We start from the raw sequence: 26,486 nt of genomic DNA, 5'->3' as shown, positions 1-26,486 counted from the left end.
TGGGGTCCCGAAGCCTGCCTCGCCTTTCCTCCTGTAACGAGGAAACGCTCCTTGATGACTGCGTTAGTAAGTAATACGATTTGTACAAAGTCTCTGCGATTCCGTTAACTCTGCGAACCGCCTCCCAGAGGTGCTGTGGCCACCGGGCGAGTGCCGCAGAGGCCGGTGCAGGCTGGCCCCTCCGGCGGGGCCGAGGAGAGGACGGGGCGGCTAGTCCAGAGAGTACGGTAGGGCGCGCCCCGCCCCCGCTGCCGGGAGCCAGGCTGGGGCTCGGCGGCCACGTCCCCGCGCCGGCCGCGCCGCGGGCGATGTCGGCGGCGGTGACGGGCGGGCTGAGGGGCGGGCGGGCGGTGCGCCCCGCGCCCTGAACCCCCCCGCGCCATGCGGCTCTCCTGCAAGGTCGCGGCGGCTCTGCTGTGCCTGGGCAGCCTGCTGCTGCTCTATCTGCTGGCGGGCAGCGCCGCCGCGCCCCCGCGCCCGCCGCCCGCACCCCCCTCCGCGCCCGCCCGCCCCGCCGCGCCGCTCGCCCGCCGGCAGCCGCGGCTCAGCCGGAGCCCGCCGCGGAGGAGCCCGGCCGGGGGCAAACTCGCCAGCGCCAGGTAACGGCAGCGGCTCAGCCTTCGCGCACCCGACTGGCGCCGGGACGCGGGAGCTCGGCTGGCTCACGCGTGACCGGCCGGTGCCCCACGCGCGACTTTCCCCGGTCCTGACCTCGGCGGGGAGCCCGCCAGACCCCTCCTGCCTAGCTCCAGCCCGCCCGCTGGAGCCCGCCTGCTGTCAGCCGTGCCCAGCCCCACGCGTGCCCGGGCCCTCCCGCCCCCTGGGTCCTCTCTTCCGTGGCCGCTCGCTGGTGTCTCTTTGCCGCCCGGTACGTCGGGCGCTTCCCTTTCCCAGATCTCCCCCCCTCGGCTCTGCGGGTGACCGATGATTAGAAACGCTTGTGCGAACAGAAGTTATCAACTTTTTCCTATATGTTTTCACTTGGAGTGCGGTTGCCAGAGATGTGTCGAGGTGTTATCTCTGCCTCTGGTCCCTGCGTCCAAGCGGGACGATACCTCCCCTGCGTGCCTGTGCGAGGGTGGCCTCTGAAATAGCTGCTTTTCCGTAAGTTTTGGCCTTGTTTTGAAGGCTGACGTGGGGAATGTGGTACTCGCTGGCTCGAGGCTGTGAGGAGCTGCTGTCACGCTCGGGAGCTGCACTTCTGCGAATTTTTCATTAAAGCTGCAGTGAAAAGGGAAGGCAGATAGCTGTTTCTGTGTGGTACCACGGAGTTACAAACTTTGAAGATCCCAGGGATTTTAAGTTGTTGAGCTTTTTGTTTTGAATGGTTTTAATATGTTAATTAATTTAGCAGAACTTTTGAAAGAGAGTTTGAAGTCATGTGTTGCCTCTTGCAGCACCTTACAGGCAGAATATTTTTTAAAAACTGTAATTACTTCAGCAAAAGATGCAGGCAGCGTGCTTTCGGTGGGTGGAGGACTGTTTTCCCCTTTGCATTCCAACTATATTATGGTCAGTGTGACCTCATATATCTAATTAACTTGGTATGTCTTTGTGTCTTTGATTCATGATTCCACAGAGATCTTCTGAATGAAAGGCTATTCCCGTTTTTTGAGCTCTTATTTCTTAACTTATTAAAGCAGTTGGTTTCTTACAAGCATTGTTACCCTACTGAATGCAAGAGGTGTTTACTGTGGCTGAGAATGGATCATGGACAGAATTCAAATGCACGTATTAAAGCAGGATTATTTCCGCTAGTAACTGTACCTCCTGAAGTCATTTTTCTTTAAGGCATATCTCTGCGATTATCATGGAAATCAAGAACACTGACAGAAGGAGCCCACAAAGTATGAAACTGCTAGAGAGTGTAAACAACTGTTCCATTTCAATGAGCTTTTCAGTGAACATCTTCATGTTCTGAAATTTGACATTATCTAATTTTTCTAGTATTTATTGACTTTCAAATGCTTCTTACAAGGTCTGCAGCACAATAAAAAAAGAGAGGAATGCTGTAGTTATACCGTGCCTTTTCTTCAGATTTGGTTGGGGTAGGTTTTTGTTGGTTTGTTTGTTTTTTCTTTTGTGGGGTTGGATTGTTTTTCTTTTCCCTCACATCTACTGGCTGGGCATGATCCTTCACCACTGGCACCAGCAGGAGTTTGGATAACTGAGAAGCACAATCCTGTGGCTCCAGTTCTGCCCCTTGCTGAAAGATTCTGTGTTGGGTTAGTGACTACCAAAGTAAAATTTGAGTGAGGATATCCATACAAATTTTTTTTTAGGGAGGTAGACATAATGTGCACCAAGTCAAGGAGATACCTGCCGCTTTGGGAAGGCTAAAATACCTGCCAGTGGCTGCTGTTCTGGAATGGATCACATCCACGCTCACACAGTGAAGGCATCAGTTGGTGGGATCTGCTTTGCTTAGATACTTTGATCCAAGAAACACTGAAAACAGTGTGAGGCTGTTTCCAGGGGGCTTGGATTTGGAGTGGGAGAAAGAGGCAGCAATTTAACTAGTTACTGACTTCAGGAGTGAGTATTCCCACTGATTTAATAGGGTTTGCTTATGCAAGCACATCCAATGTAACATGCTGAATTAGGATTGTTACTGCCTATGCATTCCTATAACATACATTATTATTATTTTAGTTACTCCTTATAAGCAAGGGAAGATTTTTTTTTCTTAATAGCAAAGGAAGTTGTTGTTGTTTGTTTTTTAATTTGATCTGAGAGATCATATATGGTCTGATTCCATCAGGATAAAATAATTCTGATTACAACTGTGTAAGACCTTGTGATCTGATCATGGTATATGTGTTTATATGTAGGCTGCAGGATTGACTCAAATAACCTTAGTGAAGTTTTGTGTATGCAAATGTAAAAAGTTGTTTTAATTCAGTTTTGCCAAGTTGATGTGTGTAGTTTTGTCAGAAGGATGCAGCTCTTGGGCCAAACTTGGAAATAATAAAAGGCATTATCTAGGATGTACGTTCACTTTATAAGAATCAGGCATGTTGCAGGCAAGGTGAATTGTAGTTTAACTGGGAATTTGTAATACCGCTTTCTGTAGTCACATGGTAATAATACATGTTAGTTTTTAACTTTTAAGAAGTGGAGGTTTCTTCTAATGTAAGTAATCATACATGATAAAAGCTTAATTTAGTCTCATATCATGAGCTGGCTGGTACCTAGCAAACATTAGTGAATACGTTCATGTGCCCTGCTTTGGTCATTAGTTAATTTTGGCAAATCTAGATGATCATTGCATTTAAGTTTCTGATTATCTTTGAAATCTGATTTTTTGATTCTGGTCTTACTGATCCTTCTCCTTGGAAGTAGCAAGTCCTATGCCTTCAGTGAGATTTTTTTCATATGAAGAATTATGAATATGTGCCAAACCAATGTGTGCGAACTATCAAAAAGCAAAAGAGTTATTTTACATTTGAAGGGCAGATGTGACCACACTTTCTGTTAAAGCAGTGTGGCAAGGCTCAGGAAGTGAACTTTTGCCAGCACATTTAGTTGCCTGGAAATAACTTTACCAAAGCAAAACATCTCTTACATGGCAACCTGTCAAGATAGTTTTTGCTTCTTTTGCAGTCTGTGTGCACACATGTACAAGTTTGGCTTGAGTTTGATAGCCTATAATAACATGCCAAAGGCCCAAGTACCTCATACTCATCTAACAAGAACCCACTTGATAAAAGAAGAAGATACAAATATCCGTTCTGGTTTTGAATGTTTTTCATTCTTTCATTCTCTTCTCTGAGTGGCAGAAGGAGATTGAAACTTCAACAATTTTTTGATAGTCAGCAACTACAGCTGGTTTTGTGCAACTGCAGTAAAGTGAGAGAACTTTATTTAAAAACATTTAGAGCTTTAGAGGATTTCTAATTTAAATTTTCAAGTGTGAAAGAATGTGTTTCATAATGGAGCCACAGTTGGGACATTGACTCAGTGTTGACTGTCAGGAAAGGAGCCTATTGAGTGAATCACCAGTTTTGATACATTGCCTAAACCTAACCATGTTTGTGCTGCAAGAGTAAATGAGATCATAATGTGAAGAAGTTTCAAAAACTAACAACTATACTGCATTTTGTAAGAATCTGCATGCATTATCTTTCAGGAATAAATCTGGAGGCTTGAATGGATTAGCAGGCTCTGTAATGAGATGGGAATGCATTATTTTGAATGGATCTGGATTGATTTAGACAGGTTTTGGGTTAATTATGTTTGAGACACTCTGGCTGTGACTAATAAGAAAATTGCATGTAACCTAAACTTTAAGACCTAGAAGCATACACTATTGTGCTTGAGCACTCAGGCTTCATCTGCAATGTCAATACCCATGCCTGTCAGAAAAAAAATGTATGCAGTAAATAAAATACCATTGGGCAACTGGATAGGAGTTGGTTTGTATTGTTGGAAGGGCTTTGCTATGAACATTTTATGGTGCTACGTCTTACGAAGTCTGTCTTCAGCTGTTTCATAGGGATGTATCCTGCTAGTATTTTGTGGTGCTTTCTGTAGTGCTTAATCTTAGGCAACAGTGCTTGATTTTAAACCCAGATAATAATATAGTCGGAGAAGAGGAGGAAAGGGAGAGCAGCAGCAATTTTCTCTGAACAGATGGCTAAAACAGGGAACAGAGCAAAGAGTTTGACACAATGTTATATTTGCAATGTATTGACAAGCTACATTCAGGTACTGAAATTAGAAGAATGATATCAAGGCAAGAAAGACTTTGTGTATATAATTTCTTCACTTGTTCTTGTCAAACACATTAAACTTTAAGGCCCAGGTCACTGAATTGTTTTAGATGCATTTAAACATTTAATTTAGGTCATAAAACCCAATTATAGACTGTATCCATAACCAAGAAGTTGGACTTTAAATGAATGAATGCATGCGCTTGTAAGTGTTAGGAAGAATTGGCTAATAATAATTGTAGTTCTCCATGGATCTATGTGCTTTTTAATGTGCTTGGAAATCTCTTGACGTAGGTAATTATTATTACTGTAACAGCTGTTCCCATTTTACAGGTAGGACAACTAAAGCATAAAGAATTATTCACTCACTGAAAGCTTTGCAGGGCCTGACTTACTGAAATAGAGTCAATGATGCTCACTTACCCTTCAACTACTACCTGAGTACTTCTCTACATCAAAAGCCTATTAATGTTTTAGGCTGATAACCCAGCAATATATTCTTTCCTTCTTGACAGCTATTTTTTATTCTATGTAACAAATTTTATTCTTTGTACAATTTACCATAGTATTAACATACTCCATCCTTTTAAAAAAGGTACCTGTCATTCGTTTGTTCCATTTGTTGTGTGGCCCAGGAGCATCTGAGCAGGTGGTGTTTTGGAAAACTCTCAACTTCCCAGTATGTTTGCATCAACCGCTGGAGCTACATGATAAACATTTGCAATTAGAGGGCATATACTGTATTGAATCAGGATTCGATATGTGCCTTATATGAAACCTCAGCTTAACAAAGGTCTTTGATTAAGCAGTGAGTCTGTTTGAACAAAAAGGCTCCTGGTGCCGAGCCTAACCTACCACTGGTAGAAATGAAGCAGTTGCTTCACTGGTATGAGCGAAGTTCTAACCTCCAGTTTCTCTCTTGACAACACATGATGGGGCCCCTCTTAGCTTCAAGAGGGGATCCAGATAAGCCAGTTTAGCTATTATTCTGTATAAAGCAGAAACATCCCAGATGCTGTTGGTCCCACTGGAACTGTTTTGATTTGAAGACATCGGCTGTATCCTGCAAATCTTTAAGGAATATCCTTTCATCCAGATGTTATTTTTCCCTGTCCCTTCCCTTCTTCCTTGCAGTGTATGTACGTGTATGTATAAACAGGAGGGGAGTTGTGATGTTCTTGCTGTAATCTGCTCATTTGCCTTCCTAGCAGTTTGCCTTTATACCTGCCTCTTTTCAGCCTTCTGGTTTACAATAATTTTGTAAAGGCTAAACTAAAGTTACTATTAAATGCATCCTGCTGTGACACTTCTATCTCCCTTTCTGGCTCACCTTTATTTTCACAGTCCTCTTTGTTTCCTTATGTACTTAAAAAATGCCAAATGTTGTGTCCCAACATTCTATTGTACCTCATTGCTACTTTCATCACTGACTATTGCCCTCAGTGTCCCAGACAGCTACTGAAGTCGTTCAAATACTACCTTATGCTCCTTTTCTTGGGGATTTTTATTCCTGCCGAGGCCATTGCAGGCTCCTGAAGCCCTTCAGCCCAGACCTTCGTGACTCATAATTCCTTTTCTCCAAGGCTCAGCTTTCTCCTCAGCTCCATGGGGTTGTGAGGGTGTTTGTGTTGGCAGGCGGGACATCTCTTGTTCATCTGGAGCTCCTGTGGGCTTACAGGGCATTCTGCTTTCATCATGGGTTGCTTCTGCCGAGCCAGTTCATTGGAAGTGCTTGTCTAAATATACTGGATTTTTCACCACAAAATAGCTGCATAAGGGAGCTGCACTGTGGCTAAAATTTGCAAAGAAAAGCTTAGGGCTTTGGTGTTGGGTTTTGAAATGTTACAATAAAAGCTCAGAGTTTAGTCCCTCTCCCAGTGAATTCCATTGCCACAAGCTATATCAAAGCAGCTCTCATCCTGCATATGGCTTGATTTAGAGACTCAATTAAGAGGAAACATTAAAGAGATAGGGAGCAGTGGGGAAAAGGGGATCTGTGTGAGCAGCTAATTATTCACTTCAATAATTCAGTGGTTTTTACACTAATAGGTTGGAAAGTAAATACCACTTCACATAGATGTAGTATTCCATTATTTATGCACTGGTGAAATTGGGGTTTAATTAAGACTAAAGCTTAAGACTTTAAACCCTTAATAAAACATGCTGCTTTGTATAGTTGGTGAAGTACTATTGGCTGGTATTCCTTGACACAGAAGTGGATTACTCTGTAGCACAGAACACTGCTGTTACATAGAGCAGCATTTTAATGTCTCGAAAAGGATAATGACAGCTCTGATAACTTGTTTTTCCCATTTATTTATAACTTTTGTTTCAATATTAACTTTACTGATTAATTGCATGTATGTATTTTGTGTGGTGCGAAGAGGTGGGGATTGATGTCCTCTGTTCAGTGATATGTCGAGAACTGGTGGTGATGTATGATTAGCCTTTTGAACTCTCCTATAATGGTTATGATACTTGTGATGTAGTTGCTTTGTCAGCACACATCCATCTAATGGAGTATAAACACAATCCATGTTGGAATGTGAATACAACACGGTAGAAATATTCCTAGAGGACATGATTTTACATCTATATTGATGCAGGGAGACAAACAGAACCAAAAGGCCACATTTTCAAAATGTCTTCAACTTCCCAAAAGAACTCTGATTTTTCTGGCTAACAGGTAACTTCTATGTGCCTTTTACATGCAGATTCCTCTATAGTCTAGCTGAAGTTTATTTTAAGCCTACACAGATTGGTGCTGAGTGAAAAACCCATAGTTTGGCCCTTGACTGCTTGTGGAATATAGTCCCATTCATCTGGGATATGTGTTTGTTTTTTAAAATCTCTGTTTTAGCAAAATCTCAGGGGTTCCACTGCGTGAAATGGAGAGCAGTCCTTTGAAATTATGCCAGTACCTTCAGGCCAGGATTAAGGCAGGCATTTTTTAGCAAAATTAATTAACTGCTAGAATAATTTACATATGGATGGAGTGGATTTTTTTAAAGTATGGGTGTCATCTTCCAGTCCAATCATTATGGGCCTGGTAATGCAGTTACTGGATGTAGTTCTATGATCTGCATTGTGTTATAAAGTTGGCTAGGTCGTAGTAAGTCCCTTCTGGCTTCATAACCTCTAAACGGGAAAAAAAAGCTATCATTTGCACAGAGAAAGTTGTTGTCTGGTTTGAGGTGCTATTGCAGTAGTTTTATCTGTGTATGTACTGCACTGATTCCAGCAAATCCAGAGACTTAGGAATAGTCAGAAAGAAATCTGAAAATAGCATATTTCTTTGTGTTGTAATTGTAACACTGTTGATTTGTACCGTTGTCAAAAATTGGCATGCTGCTTGCATGTTCTGTGGATATGTAATCAGAAAAAAAAACCCCTCCTGATCCTTTACAAAATGAAGGAGAAGAAAAAACCCTGATATCTGTTAATGTGGGATTCTCTTCATGTTTACCTCAGTGTTATTTATGTGCCTGTTTATGAATTTTCAGGAAGCCTGGAGAGCAGAAACATTCAAAAGAGCCTCCATCTTTGCAATGCATGCATCTGGCAGTTGTGGCATGTGGGGACCGGCTGGAAGAGACACTAATCATGCTGAAATCAGCAGTTCTCTTTAGTAACAGGAGGCTCTGTTTTCACATTTTTGCTGAAGATTCCCTTAAACCTGAATTTGAGAAGAAGGTGAGTTTCTTTGTCATTTGGTAAATAAATAAATGAGTTAGTTATAAATCACAAATCTCAGAAAAATTACATTGACATCAACAAGTAGCAGCTAAGCACTTTTTTTTTACTGTACATGGTTTCTAAATTCCTTATGCATGCATATTTAAAAAAAAAAGCAACTATATAACACATAGTGTCTAATTCTTCCTCCCATGTCTTTCAGTTAAAAGAATGGCCTTCCTCATATACAAAGAAGTTTGAATACAACATTTACCCAATAACCTTCTCAGTAGGAAATGCTCAGGAATGGAAAAAGTTATTCAAACCATGTGCAGCCCAGCGCCTTTTTCTTCCGGTAAGGCACCTGGATTTCTGAGTAGATTGCTTCAGGAAAAAGTTAATTCCACAGAAAGGAAGCTTTGCTGGTGTAACATTAAAACCATTTTCAGGCTGAAACATCTGCTTAAAGATATTTTAGTCTGTGCTTTAGCCACTTAAAAAAAAAAATCCACAAAACACCCAAACCAGAAATCCAGCCTTGCTTTTTGTCCTGCTAACAAAGGATGTGTGTTTCTTGTTTGTCTGTAGCTCCGTTAGCCTCTCGGACTCTTCATACTCAGTGCAAGAGCTTTTTCGGGGCAGATGCTTTCAGGGTAGATGCTGTATGCCTTCCATAAATAACATTCTTTTCAGCGTGCAGTCATCATATCCTCTTCACCCACTATCTCCCTTTCCATATGTTAGCCCTTAGACTGATGCTTTCAGCAATCCATTTTCATTGAGTTTTATTTCTTTTTCCAAGACTCTCAGATTTGCCCTTAAGGTAATAATTCCAATGTGGTGCCTAAAATGAGGTTTCATGCAAGAGCCCTGTATATCCTGGGATCTTCAGGTTTGTCTGTATATAAATTTGTATTCTTTACTGCATAATACTTACTGTCACAAACTTGGAAAATATTTAAGGTTGCTGGAGAGAAGGAAGGTGTCGATAACAATTTTGCATGTGTAGAAATATCAGAAATCGAAGGAACTTTTGCATAAAGCAACTTCTGTGGAATTGAGAACATCTATCAAAAATATCTTACGCATTGCTGTTGATTGGGGTGACTCCAATAAAGTGACATGGTATTCACATGATCCAGATCTCTTCATTGCTGTCTTATGAGAAACTGGGGGGGGGCACACAAAGAAATCTTTACTTTCTCAGATGGAAACAATCAGGAGACAGCTGCATGTCCAGATACGTGAACTATGAATACATATGTGAGAAAATATGCGCTGTCAGCAGTTCTACTTATCTGGCGTTTAGGGGTAGACTATCATATGCACAAAGGCCAGATGGGTTGAAAGTAACTCCAGCTTCAGCAGGGGTTCTCTCTTCCCTGAGTAAATATTTATATCACCTGTAAAATAATCCCCGAGTGTTAGCTTGTTCAACACAGATTGTTTGTAAGGTTGTACTCAAATAGGGCTATTTTCACTGGGTAAACACAATGCTTTGTTGTTATTTCTTTGCTATCTTTGTCATTTTAGTAGACTCTGATCACAGAAACAATTTCACATTTATTTGTCATCACCCTTCTGGTGACAGAAAAGGGTTCCATATTCATGCTTATTCCTTTAGGCTGGGCAGTGCTTTTTTGGTTCCTTTTTTGTCACTCACATGTTGCCGAAATGCTCCAGTAACTTCTTGTAAGGAATATTAGAGTGTTGCTTGTTGCCTTAGCAAAACTAGGAGGCAGCCTGAACTGTAAATGTTTTTTTTTTTTATCTTGAGGCAGTTACAGAATGGGGTTTATAGCTTTGAATAGGAGGGGTTGTCCAAGAGTAGTTGTATCTGACACTAAGTTGATGCGAATATAGTAAAGAAAACAAGTTGTAGCAATAGCTGAGTTGGCAAGTGTCCAATTGGACTTTGGTATTGAAGTTCACAGGCTGACAGAATCTTGGGCTGTTTCTGGGTAATTCTGGCCACCATTTTTTTTTTTGGTGCTTGATAACTAGGTTCTGATATGTCATTTTAACGAGACAATGCTGTAGAAATCCAGTCTGCACACAGCAGGAGCAGAGTGTTTCTAGTGTTATTGTTTAGAGAACTATTTTGACTTTTTTTAATAAGCACCAGCGGAATGTCAGTACCCTTTTTTTTTTAATCTTTCCCCATACTAACCATATTCCTCTGCAGCAGCATAAAATGTGACTGGATTTAGGGAGGACCCCAGAGAGCAGGAGTTGCGTTTATCAGCTGTTTAGCTCTCAGTTGTGCAAATCGTCTTGCTCCTGATAATGCTAAGCCTGAGTGGAATGTGAGTCTTTGATTCACAAGTGCCTCTCCTGACACAGAAATCTCTCTTCTGCAGCCCCAGCAGGCGTGTGAAAGTGGAGAGGAGGGTATGAGGAATGTGTTAAGGGAAAATTGCATAAGAATCTTTCAATGGTTTTAATCACTGATAAAACTAGAGCTCTGGGGTGTGATCCTGCAGCTTGTAGTAATGAACTCTTTTGTCCCAGTTGATGGGTTGAGGTACTCATTCCCAACTTGTTGAATCTACTTGAGTTGCTAAAATATTGAGGAAGATCATGCTGCATCCTGCATTTAGTGGAAGCGTTCTGTGACATCTGATCACACTTGTCACATATATGCAGGGAAAGCAGATTGACCCTCCATGTAATCTCACAAGTCTAAATCTCTCGCTGCAGTCTACTACCATAAAACCATCAATGGGATTTGTAAAGACAGAATGAGGAAGATGCAGATCTTAACAGGAACACAAAATGAAACTTTAAAAATAAACTAGGAGGGTAATGATCTCAGCAATCACTTGAAACTGTTTTGTAATACTAACGTGGATGTTAAGACACCAGGTGAAAAACTGTCTTCTGGTCCCACGAATGGCGTGTACTACAGAGCTGGCTTGCAGCTCTTTCTGTATTGCTGCTTTGGAGCTACCTAAACAATCAGTTAAAGTACCTTGAAATGCTTAAGGGATTTTTGGATTATTTTAGCTCCAACAGTAACTAAAATTTAGAATCCTTCTGAAAACACTTAATCTACATAAGAGCTTCTGAGGTAGATTAGCAATATCTCTGTATTATAGCTGTCCTCTTGAGTACACTCAAGTGTCCACACCAGTGGATCAGCAGCAGCACTGGGAATAGATGCCAGGACATTACCTAGACAAAAGTCTCCATCTCTGTTCAAACTTGAGTTAATTGCATACTACAATTAAATTTAGTAACTCAGCTTCATGGTACTCCTACCTTAGTATAAGGATTTGTGATTTGTCCCTGATTTTGAATAAAGCTCTGATAAACTGCCTTGCTAGCCATTGCAAACCATTAGGCTGCACAGCTTCACAATACACCAGTGTGTTCACACAGTAGCGTGGTATTACTTGCCAACCTTGCTAACACAGAGAGAACCTATGGAGACAGAAGTTGTGAAATCAAACTACAGATAATTGAGGTTTTAAGTCAAGTGTCAGGCTAAATATAGCCAGTTTTGAGCAGAACTTTTTGACAGATTTACTAAGAATACTCTATATAGCTGCAAAAAAAAAAAAAAAAAAAAAATCACACTTCTTTTAAGCTGTTAAGTACCTGTTGAGCGAGGAGGAAGACAAGCACAGTCAAGCCATATTCCTCACCATTCATTTCAAAAATCAGAGTGTGTCAGGTATGTCTACATGGTTTGTGGTAGCAAGCCTGACCTCAGGCTACCAGGCACAGACTTGTGTTGCTTATGCTCCAGGTCAGATGTGTGTCATGTTTAAGCTGCAGTCCTGTTCCTCTGGTCCGCCCTCACCATGCAGTGTCTGGTTCAGGCAGAGCGAGCTGGAGGAAGGTCTCTTGTCTCACAGGGTCACCATGTGTTACTCAGCTGCTTCTGAGATGGAAAATGAGCACAGCCAAAAATACAGCATCCCATCTTGTATGCTTTTGAATAAGTAAAAGCTAAATATTGTTTTAAGGGCTGTGTAAAACCTAATTTTTTTTTTTTTTTTTTAAATCTCTGTTTACTTTGGAAACAGAGCTACCCAAAAGCTACGGGACGTTGGGAAGGCTGCAGTTATTTAAATGAAGTTTATCCCCAGTGTAACTCCATTGAAATCACAAGAGGTATGCAAGGAACTCTTACAGCCACCATTTCTGAAATTGAATTCCTCTAAGTTAAGTGCACAGCCAGAAGGGGATGTGATCAATTCAAACTGACGCGTGTAGGTTTTAAATAAGTCCTAACACTTCACACGTGAAAAAGCGTGAAGGGCTTTAAGGAAGGAGCACAGCTTTTGTTTTTAGCCTGCCGGGTGTCACAGCAGGGCAACACCTTGGGCACAGGGGAGGGAAGAACCTTTTGACACACCAGAAACGAGACTGTGTGAATCCCAAGTGGAGGAATACAAGGTGGAAAGCGCGGGGTCCAGTGCTGGTAGGCACCCATTTCACAAAGAACTGAAATATCTGCTTGCATCCATTTGTATATGGGAAAATTATTTCAGTCCACTGACTTGCACAGTTTTAAATTTATGTGGATGTTTATGGTTGCTGAAAGAATAGTAATTATGCTGGAAGAAGCACTGCCCACGCTGTCATTGATGCTTGGGAGGAGTGTCTATATGCACCCATTAAACTTCTGCCTTAGCCCTCTGCTGTAAAATGCCTGAACTTGTCTTTTTAGCAGGGCACCCTTAGAAAAAATCTCACATAGTATACAGTTTGCTGTGGCAGGCAAATTCTAATAGCTTTTTGGGGTGGTTTCTATTTTTAATATATTTTGATTTTATATACATCCCTATGAATTAGGACTTTCAGGTGCTACAGAATAATATACAATATCCAGGATATCCTTAAGATGAAAAAGCCTTTCTTCTTTTCAACTGTCTGTCTTCCATTGATTTACTCTTAAAGTAGCTATATTTTTTCTTTTTTTTTTCTTTTTGTTTTGTTTTGTTTTGTTTTTTCTTTTTAGTATTGGCCTCCAGGATACATAACATTTACAAATATTTGCCTCTGAGCTCTTACTGTGTTATTGAACTACTTGTGTCACTCATATGTTGATACCCTTATATACTGTTTTGTATTTTTCATGGAAAAATGGGGTACTGCTACAACCTTCCATCCAGCAGAATTATCTGGATTGTGTTGGACTTAATTCCATAGAATATCCTATAAGCATAGCTTCTGTTTAAAATGTAGAGACACTTGCCTTCTCCTGCTTGTCCTATTATGTAGGGTAACATGTAGTTATCATGTCAGACATACAGGTCACGGATTTGTTAAATTTGGCTAAATGTCAGTCTGAATCCCAGTGTTCAGTCAGGTGAAAAATTTAATTTAAGTCCATACTCACAGATTTGGCATCTTAGTGGATGCCTCTTGAGCCTGCTTAAAGGTAATTTTTTCCCCATACTTGTTCAAAATCTTAAAGATCTCTCTCTTTCACAAGCAATCTTCAGTCACAATACATTGCAATGTATGTAAAATCTGATTTCTTTAGCAGAATTTATTGAATTACTTGCATAAATAGGAGCGTTTGTCATTAGTATAATTTCATTTGGATGACAGGGTGGTTGTTCTGTTCCAAAACATGGTGAAAATCAATAGCCTTTTGGATTACCTTTTCAAAGAAAGAGAGAGAAATAGGGCTTTTGGCTGAGACCACAGTAAGAAAATTTCAGTCCTTCAGGAATATTTGGAAAGTTTTAGCAAATAATGAACAAGAGCAACAAAAATGCACTTGGAACTACTGGTCAGCTTTAGCTAAGAATATTGATTACTTAACAAACAACCTTATATATAGCTGATGCAAACAGCAGAGTTTTCTTAGGCTGTTGAAGCACTATATAATTTGCCTCACTAAAATAAGTGAATGAGCATGTAAGGATTTGTGCAGCCACAAGGGGGAATGTTGTCAACAAGAACAGATTAAATATCCTGAATCTAATTTACAGTTTACAGCCTTCTGACTTGAATAATGCTACTGTGGTTATTCCTGATACAGAGTCTGATAACAGAGAATCTGACCTGATAAGTTTTAATACGACAATTCTGTTTACTAGGCAAATTTTGTTCTTCAGGAGGATGCACACACATTTGTGATGGTTAGGGTTTTCTTACTGTGAAATATAAATATATAATAATACTGAGTGTGAGTCTTCTAGGAGCACAAGCTTGTAATAAGAAAAACAGTCATTAGAAAGGCATATGGAACATGATACCAAATGGAGATGAAAAGTTTTCTGTTACATTAGCTTACCCTGTCTGTCTGTGGACGAAGGTATATGATTCATAAGGTATGTGCTAGCCAACCCAGCTGCAGGTTCAGGATCCAGATTAGCTGTTGTGACTGATTGTGGAAGCGTCTTCCACACACAGAGTAGCAGATTCATAAGATACTGTATATTATATAATTTTCAATAGTAATCCTTTCATAATCCTTGCTATACAATGTGCAAAAATTGCACGTTTTCTACAAATGGTTACTTTTTTTGTATAACAATACCACTTGCAGCTCTTTAAAAGAAGTAACAAAGCTATGTAAATAGATACTATTTGCATTATAGTTCTGAATTGATACAAAATAGGTCTTGCAGGTTTTTTGAGAGCCTAGTGGATTACTGTTTCTTTGCAGGTCAGAATCTGACTTCTGTGGTCTGGTAGCTGTTTTGCTGTGCAGTTTAAAACAAACAAACAAACAAAGCAGCAAGCCAATAACCTGATAACTGTTGTTCCTGTGTGTAATTACATTTAGCTGATAAATCAATAACCTCTTTCAAGCTACCCATTTAAAATAAAAGTACCTTTTGCCAATAATCTTCCTTTTGTTTTTTATTTGGTTTCTTTTTCATCTCTTCCTCTCCTCTCTATGCAAACATAAAAGGTCATTTTAAAGGATGTGGACTCTCTCCTTTATGTGGACACCGACGTTCTTTTCCTGAGGCCCATCGATGACATCTGGCACATCCTTAAAGAGTTCAACTCAACACAGCTAGCAGCTATGGCCCCAGAACATGAAATCCCAAAGATTGGCTGGTATAGTCGATTTGCGCGTCACCCTTATTATGGGACAACTGGAGTCAATTCTGGAGTGATGCTAATGAATTTAACGCGGATACGCAACACTCAGTTCAAGGTGAGAAGAAAAACAGCTGTTGCAGAAACTAGTGATTTGTGCATTTTTCACATCTCGTAAAACTTTGTAAAATCATATGAAGTTTGTAATATAAGGAATTGTGAAGATATAGAATGTATATTGGGATACTAAAAGCAATCATAGTGAAAATTTTTGTTAAAACAAATGAAACGTCCCGAAAAGGCTGGAGCACTGAGAACTTGCAGATGGAGCAGTCTGTTAGCAGTAGTAAAAACAGCGTCAACATTTCATTTTCCCTTGAAGAGTACATGAAAGAATAAACTCAAGGATCTTCAGAGCAGCCACTGTATTGTTTTTAAAATTGGGAAACTTTATGCAAATATCCAGAGAAATTAGTAATTTTTTGTATCCTGCTGCAGATCAAGTGATTCCATGAATTGATATAAATGAGAAGGCCACGTTTTTTCTTCCCCTCTTTTGTGAAAGACCTGACTTGTAAAATCTGTTTGTTTTGCTGAGCATGAATTCTCTCATCTCTTTAAAAACTTTATTTGCCCTGAGTGGTTTTGTTTCTCAGTGAAGGCGAGGGATTTCCTCTACCATTATAGGAACAGCTCAAGTAAAGAAAAAGCCCTTGCTCTTAATATTGTTAAGATTCCCAGGGAAAGGACGGTAATTTTTAGTCTGCAATTTTCCTCACTTTTATACCACAGTTTTCACCTTGTCCCTGCATTTTTGCATTTTTCCACTTTTTCTCCCTCCTGTTGTTCAGAATAGAAAGATTCTGAATAGCAGGAGCTGACATGAGAGATGGACCCAGGAGACCTGGCTTTCCTGTTTAGATAAACAAGGGCATGGTCAGCTCTGCTGTTCCAGCCTTATCCAGGTCCAACATCCTGGTGGTTCTTCATTTTTCATCTGGGTATCTGACACGGCTTAGCAGACTAACAAATATGTGGGTGCCACACTCTGAGTCATATATCACATCACTGTTCACAATATTAACCCATTGCTTTTCGTTTTCTGCCCCACAGAACAGCATCATACCAAGTGGTTTGACTTGGGAGGAAATGTTATACCCATTATACCAAAAGTACAAAAACTACATTACATGGGGAGACCAGGATTTACTAAATATAATTTTTTACTTTAATCCAGGTAAGTAATGATTCTTGGAGTCATGATTATCTGTATTAAGACAATTTCTTGAACTAGAAAAATTAACAAACTGCATAATGTACTCTGGCATTAAGTTAATGTGGAAGTGTACTTGGGATTTACAGCCTATGAAAATACTTCTGAAAGTGGTGCAGGTAGTGGGGCTTGGACTTGGTTCCACTGAATATGTACCTGTGTTTTCTGGAGATTCTGAGAAAATAAGGAAGTATAACATTAATGATCAAATGCAGGAATTAAGTTCAAGTTCTGTATGTACTGAACAGCATCACTGGACCAGGGCCTAGCTGAAAAATATTTGTTTCAGATGTTTATCTGAATGTGAAATTGCCCAACTTTCTTCAAAGCTATGCTCTATTTTTTGGAAATTCAGCTGAATTCTGATATTTATGCAAATGCTAATATAACAGAAAATGGACACAGCCATTGGAATATCTTGTCTAAAACTGTTGCCCTCCTTCACTAAGTTACTTTTTAAGAAAGGTGCTTCCAGCCTCTCAGCTGAATGATCCAGGCTCAGCAGGCATCAACGCAGTGTTGTCCATATTCTGCTGCTTAGATTTGTGCATTTTGTACTCTTCTATATTCTCCCGGCCCTGGGACTGTGGAGGAGCTATGGAAGACTTCAAGCCTCTCAAAACCTTGTTGTCAGAGAACAGATGGCAACACCCACCTGTTCCAGTGTGTGACCAATATGGACGTACTTGTCAGCCCAGGAAAATGTCATATCTGATTCCTGCCTGTCACAACTTGTAACATTTTTGGTTTGTCCTTTGTTTCCTCTTGAATTGGAGTTGCATTCTCATGAGTGTGTATTTCCAAGGAACTGGCAAGTGTAGGCATCTTTATTTTAAAAGGGTGTGACTTTGTCCACAAGTGCTGAGACAGTTTCTGCAAATTCAGCTTCTTCCAAGTGTTTCACATTGATCACACAGAAATGCCTTCAGGCATTTCCAAACACTGTAATGTCTGAGAGATGCCAGGATTTCAAAACTGTAGCATAGTACATGCTTCCCAAATAAGCTGAGAACCTTATTTCATGCCTCTGAGTATGCTGAGTATCCGTTTTTATTTGCCTCTCCTTGTTTCCTATGTGGCCTTGTATTCCCTCAAGTGATCTTAAGAACAGAATAAGTTTGGATTTATCTTTATTTATTCTGTTCCCTTTTCTTTTCCTCCAAGGAGTCATAAGGTAGGTAATTGGATATACCCAAATCCAGGCAAATAAAAGGAGCGAGCAAAGCAAAGCAATAAGCTAACATCTGTTTACTGCAGACACATGTCAAACATCAATGTCTCTGGTACACCATCTATTACCCTCAGTCCTGGGGAAAAATAATATGGAAGACATCTTCATTATGAAATAATAAATTAATTTTCAAAAATAAATTAATGTTATGGGAATAGAGTCTACTGAAGGAAGAATAAGATGAAGCCACATCAGTCATGAAGTCAAACTCAAGCTGCTAACTTCAGCATGGAGGAAAAAAACAATTATTGCAAAAATATTTTAATTTTGTAATGAGAGCATTTTCTATCAAATCCACATGTTGGGACTTTTTTCTGCACCGTAGTCTGTCTTTCTCTTGTAACTGGTAAATATTTTTTTACAAATTACATAACATCAGACTGCACAAGAAAAGAAAACAAAAGAACTGGATACAACTAAAGTAGAAAACTAGACTTTCCTGAGGCAGCTGCAAGTGGCGCTTTATAGATGCAGTGCATTGGCTTATAAATCCACACAACTGTGTTAATTTGGGCCTGAAAAGTTGCTCCTTTTCCCATCTCTGAAGAGTGTTCTGATGATTAATGAATTTGAAGGCTCACAGAACAGCTGGAGTTTGAGTCCAGCTGTGAAAGCAAAAAAATTCAGAAAAGCATCACAGTGAGAAGATCAAGAATACTCAAGTAACATGTAGGAAAACTAGTAAGCACCTGGTGCCATCCTCTCCACATAGTGACCTGTTGATGAGCTGTACTTGCAAACATCTGCTCAGGGTTAATGAAAGGAACCCCGTTAACTGAAATGGGTTTGGATCAGGACTTACAGCTCTTCCTGTGCTTTCAGCGGCACTGGGGAGCAATTCTGAATGTGTGATAGGTCAGACTGAGTGGAAACCACTTAAAATTTACCCTTTCTTGAGGAGTCTCCTACTAGAGAGGGCTTGAGGGAAGAAATGTTTCAGAAACTTTTTCTCCTACTTCTTCAAGAGCCACACAGGACCAGCTGCAGACTTCCTGGTAAGCTAAAAAAAGCCAAGTGAGGAATTCAGTCTTCAGTGCCTCTGACATGCCTTGCTGGTAGAGTGATCATGATCATTGGACTCCATTTCTGAAGCAAGAAGTTCACAGGGACTGGCATGATTTATTGTAAGCCTATTGCAAATACTGTGGGTGCATAGAGAAAGTTGAAAAAAAGTCAGTATGAGAAAGGAGGTTACAAGCTCTGTTGAGGAGTTAGGCTCATCTTTAAATAACCTGGACCTGTGAAATTAAGGTATGACAACTCTTAGAAGGATTGTGCATAAAACACCCTACCTCTTGTTCTCTGCTGTATCTCAGTATAACAAATTGTTATAGCCTCAATGAAAGCTTCAGCAGCAAACACTGGATATACTTTGCAAGCTTTACCATGCCATCTCCAGGAGGACTCATGATTTTGCATAACCCTCACTGCAGTGTGTGCTTCCTTAACAATTTCTGTAACTGTAAGGCAGAGGACCCTGGATGGTGCTGCCTGGGTTTGATTCTGTCACTTTCACCTTTGTAAACTGCTCTTGGTTTATGTTTGCACTTGGTCTTTGTGTTGCACTTGCTTTCTGTTAGTTCAGGTCTAACAGTGCTGAGGTTTGTACAGTCATCCTCTGAGGAAAGGAAGGTTTTAAGTCTAGCTGCTGCTTGGGATATTTGTAAAAGAAGTTACTGATTTTTTTTTTTTTTTTTTTTTCTGATCATCTGTCCCAGCTGCTTTACAGAAACATGGTTTAATTTGTTGGAACTCTTGTTTGACGTGTCCTTTTATTTCTTTCCCCCTGTCTCCCCTGACATTGGCAGAGTGTCTTTATGTGTTTCCGTGTCAGTGGAACTACCGTCCTGATCACTGTATGTATGGGAGCAACTGTAAAGGTGCAGAAGAAGAAGGTGTCTCTATTCTCCATGGAAACAGAGGTGTCTACCATGATGACAAACAGCCTACATTCAAGACACTCTATGAAGTGATACGTGATGTAAGTCTTTTATCTCGATAGAGGCAGTGCTTTTATTTCAGTGCAGATCACTGCTTTATCTGGGTGACTCAGATTGGTGTTCCGGGTGATCAGGCTGAGCATAGTTGTGCTTTGTGTACACACATCAGACATCAAGGTTGCTTTGGCCTCTCCTGTGCTATTGCATCTGTATATTTGAGATGATTTAAGTGATCCTCGTTCATATCATAGTAAACTTCTAATCAAAAAGGCTGATAAATTGCTTTTTTGTAATACTGGAGGTGTGGGAAAAGAAGTGTTTGCTCTTCCTGCTGGTACTGCAGCACTAGGCAACAAAGGCCTAATGAAAGTTCGTCCTCCCTGAGCACTGAGAGCCTCTGTGCACAGGGAAGGCAGAAGCTTGCAGACCCAGCTCCATATTTCCACTTCAAATGTAATATATTTACAACTCCACTCTCTAAAATACATGTTTTATTATAGTATTCCTATGTTAGTAGATCTCCTTTAAATACAGACTCTAGAAATACCAGTGGTTCCAGTTGATAGGCTCTGATGACAACCTGGGAAGGTGAAGGACAACTCATTGCCTACCTGTGTAAGGTGTTGTCTTACAGAAATTTCTAAAATGCCATTTTGTAACTAGTGAAAACCAATAATTCTTTTTTCTTTTCTTTAGTTTCCATTTGAAGACAATCTCTTCCAGTCTTTGTACTACCCTCTGCAGTCGAAGTTTCTGGATACAGTGCACACTTTATGTGGGAGAATTCCACAAGTATTTTTGAAGCAAATTGAGAAAACTATGAAGAAGGTGTATGAAAATCGTGTCATTGTCTACTTGGGGGCTAACCACAGATACTAAATGTAGCTATATTTTTATGCAGAGTTTCTAATTCTTGCACCCCATCTCATGAAACATATAAATGAAGAGTATGAATGAACTCCTTTACTGAAACTCAGAATTAAAATATTTTCCTTATCCAATTTCCTGATAAACCATGAAATTACAAAAACAGAGGAAGTTTACCTAGAAGTCTACCTAAACTGTTCTTTTGTTCTCTTCCTACATTTATTCTTGGTTGCAACACTCATGATCGATTCTCACTTTTATTTGACGAGTTCCATCTGATTATTTGTTTAAATACAGCTGTATTCGTGGTAACTTTTTTTAAGGTTGAGCAAAAGCTTTTGCTGATCTTTGGCTTGACAAAGAATTCACAATTTGAGCTATGTGACACATAGGGAATATAACTCTTGAAGTGATAGGGCAAATATTCTTGACTGTCGTAAGAATGCCAAATTACAGAAATGATCACTCTGTGATACAATGAGTGAAAATTTACTATAGCGAGAGGAAAGTATTTTCTTAAAATTGCATTCTGTTTGAAGGAATATTACCTGCTATTCTTCACATGTAGTACCTATGAGTTCTCTTACTCGATGAGGGGAATAGAAGTGCCTATTTACTTTGTATTTTACAGCACTGTGTGCCTAGTGATTGTCATTTTATCCTTCTGCTCTTCAGTGGTTTTGTGAGGGCTTCTCATGAAGGAATTAGAAGGAAAATAATTACAGCATAAATAAGAGAACAGTGCATCAATAAGAGTACAAGGAATGGGAGGGGGGTGCGGTGGAGGCTGTGGCACCTGCACAGCTAACGGAGAACAGACAGCGAATCCTTTCTTGCGTGGAGTACAGCCAAGGGCTTCCCCTCCACTGCCTTATGCTTTTAAGAATGTATTCCTTACCTGGGTCATAACAATTACATTAGGCACAGTCCAAGAATATTGTGAATGAAGAGTACAAAACCAGGTACTATTGATCTGTTTTCTTCTTTAATTGCTATTTACTGCACAGTACCAATGCAATGCCACCACAAGCTATTCTTCCATCCCTGCATTGGGAGGCTGAGAATGCTGCCTCGGACGCACCCTGTCCCGCTTCGCCAGAAACCTGGGGCATACAAATATATTTCTGCTTGGTGCTTTTGTTCCTGGAAGTAAAGTGCTTTATGCTAAGGTCATAATGAATAGACCCAAAGTGAATAAGGATACAAGGTGGCTTTGATGTTTATTTAAAATACTTCATTTAGTTCAGATTTTGAAAGTGTGATGATCGTCTTACAACATGCACAAACAAGAGCTAATTAAAATTTGCAGTAGCTGAAAGGTGCTGGGAAACTCAAAGTGAGGACTCTCTTAAAGAGCAGCAATACAAGAGCAGACTCCCAGAGGGCATTTTCTAAATGTAATCCCTGAGGGGTGTGTGTAGGTGAGTGTTTAAGAAAACAGCAGAGAAAATGATCTCACTTTTCAAGTCTGTTCAGAAAAAAAAAAAATAGCCATTACTTGGAACTTCTATATCTAATAGGCAAAGTAGGAGAGAGGTGAGGAGGGTGAAATACGTGAAGCTTTGCTCTAATGAAAGGAAAACTGATACAGGTTGTGTATCTTGTACATGTAACACACATTTATTACAGATAAATATGTGGGGCATGTGGATGCGGGAAAGGATATGTTCCTAAGTTATAAAGTCGGATTTCTGAAGAATTGCAGTTTTGGGGATTTCTACCTTATTCAGTCAGGACTGATAAGAAAAACAATCTTCAAGAGAAAGTCCTTTTAGTTTGCACATTCCTCTCTCCTTGTGTGGCAGCTCATGAAAGGAGGGAAAACGCAGGCCTTGCTGGCACCTCAGGCTGCCAGATAGACAGGCTGTGCACAGGACTGAAGTGCCGGCAAACTTTTTGCCAAACGCTGGAGTGTGAAAAGGTCTGTGACATGTCTGTAAGTGTGGTGTGCGAATGAGCCAGCATGGCAAACAGTATCGCTATGGAGTCATCTGGGGAGCGGAGGTGTCAGGTTAGAGGCTTGTGATAAGAGGCAGGCAGGCTTGGTCCAACCAATTTCACTGCGGCTCTGTACTGGTTCTCACAGGCAAGACAGACAAACAGAAACTTCTGCTGTTTGCACCTCTGTGTGCTGCAAATTCTAGTCAGCAGTTTGTGTGTGTTTCTGACTCAGATCTGTTGTCTTGCAGCCTTTGCCGTGTAAGTGTTAATCAACACACAAAGGGCAGGGGCAGCTCTGCATCTATTTTGATTGAAAGCCTGGAATTTCCTATTGAGACCCAGAAAGGCATTTAAACGTAAGTGTAGAAGTTACTGTCTCTTGCTACTTGCCTTAGTACTTTATGTTTTAACTGAAGATTTAGTTGCCACTTAAAAAGAAGAGTACATTTCTAGCTACAGAGGAATGTTTGAAAATGTAACTCAAATGGACCTTGAGGTCTTCAGAACCAGAGGGCAAAGAAAGGAAAAATTCAGCAGGCTGTTTTAAACAGTTTGAGATAATATAAGCCTAACTAATGACAGGTTAAACCTTTTAGGCTAGCAATACTGAGAACTTTTAAAAACTATTAGCTTGCTTTTTGATCCTTATTTCCAAGTATTAGGGTAAAGCTGACCGTAAGTCCGATGAGGACAGACGACTCATGCTGGCTACTCCGAATTCCTCATTTCTCTGGTGCCTACAAGCCACAGAAAGTTGCAGAGCAAAAGTCTTGTTGCTCAGGCAGTTGCAGCACTGGTGCTCAGGCTCTGAAGTTTGGGAGGCTGTGATTGCGTAAGCTGTGATTCAGCAGAACCCTGCAACTACGGGCACATTAAAATGAAGGAATGGAATTCATTACAAAACAAAGGCATTACTGCATATGAAATGATTAGAGATTAAAACAGTGCTTTTCATGTTTACAGGAGGTGCTACATTATGTTTAGAAAGAACTGTGTTCTGTTCTTAACAGCTATTAAAATATATGAAGTTTATGCTTTAACATGAAGACTTTTGTTAATGTAATATCAACTTGCAGGAAGAATGGGGGGGGTTCCCCCACTGTGCTTTTTCTAAGAAAAAAAAAGCTATAATTTGAGCTCTCCAAAGCATTTTAAAACAATTATGTAGCTTTGATTGTTTTTGTTGTTAGAACTATTAATTTATATTTTATTACAGTTTCCAAAACCATGTTGTATTTTGGTTTTAACAGTAGTTGGTTCTTATATTAATCGTGTTTAGAAACCAGGTTTCATTCATTTCTTATTTCATACTTGTGGCTAATTCCTTGTTAATTAGCCTACATTTATTTTAAAACCAGGATGTGTAAATACTTATATAGACCTTATATCCTCATTTCCCCTTCCTCTCATGTATTTTAGCTATTTCCAATGGTATAATGTAAGCAAAACACCTTTGCTAATGTAACACCTTGAGCAGTGTCATCATAACATGGCGGGGGGGAAAGAAAAATAGTTTTCTTTAATTGAAGAGAAACTCCAGCACACGGAATGTGTTGATAACAAAGGAAAAGAATCACCTTTCACGCTGAGAAAGAAAACAAAGGCCTGCACCTGGGTTATTTGAACAGAAGCCCTAGCCCAGCAAATGTTTGATACTCTGAATTTTGCCTGTGTAGTCGGTAGGCTGATATGCAGTGCATAAAGTTAAGCATGTGACCAGGGCCATGCTGTATCAGTGTCAAATATTCAGGTTTTAAATTTGCTATCTTATACTTGAACTTGCTGAAGATAAATGGGGGCTTTACATTAAGAGCTGCTGAGCACCTCCTTTTAGCCCAAAGCCATTTAAGAAAGCGTCAGGCGACCAGTGCGTGTTGAACAACACAGAACTGCCAGAGCAGGAAGCGTTTGGTTGCATCACTTATATAACCTCCGAGTTTTTCTAGGCCATTTGCCTGCATAGTACAAAGTGGGCTTAGAGAGCTTTGCTGTCATTTCACTTACAGGTGGAAACTGGAAACTGCTCTGTGTGTTTGTGTGTCTGTGTGTGTGTGTACACAACAAGAGCGCATGTGTCAAGAATTCTGTACCTTTTCTCTGTCATTTAATTGCTTGTGTATTTTTTTTTTTTTGACAAGTGCACCAATTGTTTATAGCTCCCAAGGAGGCCTAGCAGTGCATTTCTGTGTTAAGATCCTTTGGCTTACATTACAAATAAATGAAGTTTTAAGCAAGCTCTGCATGTTGATAGTTTTCTTTTAAATGCCAGATTTTGTGTGTGTATACTGGGTCCGGTTGGGATGGAGTTTAGGATTAGTGATTTTACAGTGTACATGTACAGGGTATGCCTGTATCAAAGCAGATTAAAATGTTCCTCTTTTACAATTTTAATCTTATTGTAGTGAAAAAGTACTAGATTGGGTATGTTATTAAAGAGACAAATACATATATTTAACTTCAAAGTGCTAATGGGTCATCCTGCAACTCCAGTTGTGTCACAGTGACTTGGTCTCTAAGGAAACTGAGGTTTTACCTTTTCTTCTTACTTTTTACTGTTTCTCCGTTATCTTTGGCTCCTTAGAGTATCTGGTCATTTAGCATCATTTCCCTTCCGTTCTTCCTATACGTAATTTTATTTCTTTGACACTCTTGTATGGTCACTGTTGCGATGTCCTTGGTTTTGCTGCGACATTTCCGTGTGACAGAATTTTGTGAGCTGTCTAGTCAGCCAAACCAGTTGTCTGCCTGGTGATGAAATTGTTTTCTCACTTGCCCAACTTGCTCAACTGTATGGTATGTTGGGCTCCGTCATGCTCCCTTTGAAGTCAAGAATAAAACTCCCATTGCTATTCATGAGAAAAGGTACAGGCAGCTGTACAACAACAGCGCTCTGTGCAGCGCTGCTTCGTCCCTGGCCTGGGAAGTATGTGGTTGTGTGGTGCTTGGTTACATGTTCCATAATCAAACTGAACAAACGAGCACTGAAGCAAGGCCTTGGTGCTCAGTTACCCACAGCTGAGGGACCTGGGTGCTGGTGTGGTCTCTCCCCTGCCCTCACTGCACATTGTCAGCCAGGAGACATCCTCATTGCGTTCTTGTAGAGCCTGAGTCTAAATGGAGCTCAGCTATGACTCTACATTCGTCCTCTTAAATATGATCCTAGCAGAGAACGTCTCTGTGTGTTCTGTAACATTTGGAGCTGGGAATAAAGCACGGCTAACTTAAAAATATGTGAGACTTCAATACCAGGATAAATCTTGACATTCGATCAGCTTTAACACAAACTGTTCATCACTTAATTTCAAATAGTTTCCTTCCCACTTTTTCAAGACAAGGCTACTAAGAATTGGATACCTGTAACCACGAAGGAGCCAACTTTCAGATAGTGTTTTGCTCCTCTCCCTCAGATATCAGCAAATATGATGCTAGTAAATAGTCACTGAGTCCCCACCTAGAGATGGGATAACACGGGGACACGAGGTGTCCCCCACACAGGCTGGAACATCTCCCCTCTGTGCTCTTGAGACACGTGTGTCCGCACTGGGATACGCACAGACTACAGACTCCTGAAGAGCCATCATTGGCATGAGATGAGGGATTGCTATTTGTGCTTCAATAGAAATAGCAATATTTGGAAATTTTGCTTTCATTCTGGATTGGAATAAAAAACAAACTGTCAACACTTCCTTTGAAATGAAAATGAAAATTCAGACAACACCAAAATGAGAGTCAGCATTTAAGATTAACAAAGCACTTTGTTAATGTTTTATTTTGAGGTAAAATGTTTTGACTTTCACATTTCTATAAATGCACCATAATCGCTTATGTTATTT

At 40.2% G+C, this 26,486-nt stretch overlaps 1 protein-coding gene across 1 annotated transcript; it reads left to right on the top strand.

Annotated features, from left to right (window-relative positions):
• Positions 1–351: 351 nt before the first annotated feature.
• GXYLT2 (glucoside xylosyltransferase 2) lies at positions 352–24,887 on the top strand. Its single transcript, XM_065845608.2, has 7 exons — positions 352–599; positions 8,216–8,405; positions 8,611–8,742; positions 15,268–15,519; positions 16,515–16,638; positions 19,714–19,886; positions 20,542–24,887. The coding sequence occupies exons 1-7, from the start codon at positions 382–384 to the stop codon at positions 20,722–20,724; spliced, it is 1,272 nt and encodes a 423-aa protein (XP_065701680.1). The 5' UTR covers positions 352–381; the 3' UTR covers positions 20,725–24,887.
• Positions 24,888–26,486: the final 1,599 nt, after the last annotated feature.

This window comes from Patagioenas fasciata, chromosome 10, assembly GCF_037038585.1.
Source record: "Patagioenas fasciata isolate bPatFas1 chromosome 10, bPatFas1.hap1, whole genome shotgun sequence".
In the NCBI taxonomy this organism is placed as follows: Eukaryota; Metazoa; Chordata; class Aves; order Columbiformes; family Columbidae; genus Patagioenas; species Patagioenas fasciata.
The sequence above is the reverse complement of the archived record's forward strand: the minus strand, read 5'-3'. Positions and strand labels throughout refer to the sequence as shown.

Coding starts and splice junctions, on each gene's coding strand:
- GXYLT2 (XM_065845608.2), top strand. CDS start 382: ATGCGGCTCTCCTGCAAGGTCGCGGCGGCTCTGCTGTGCCTGGGCAGC. Junction 600..8,215: donor GGCAAACTCGCCAGCGCCAG/GTAACGGCAGCG, acceptor ATGAATTTTCAG/GAAGCCTGGAGAGCAGAAAC. Junction 8,743..15,267: donor CCCAGCGCCTTTTTCTTCCG/GTAAGGCACCTG, acceptor CAAACATAAAAG/GTCATTTTAAAGGATGTGGA.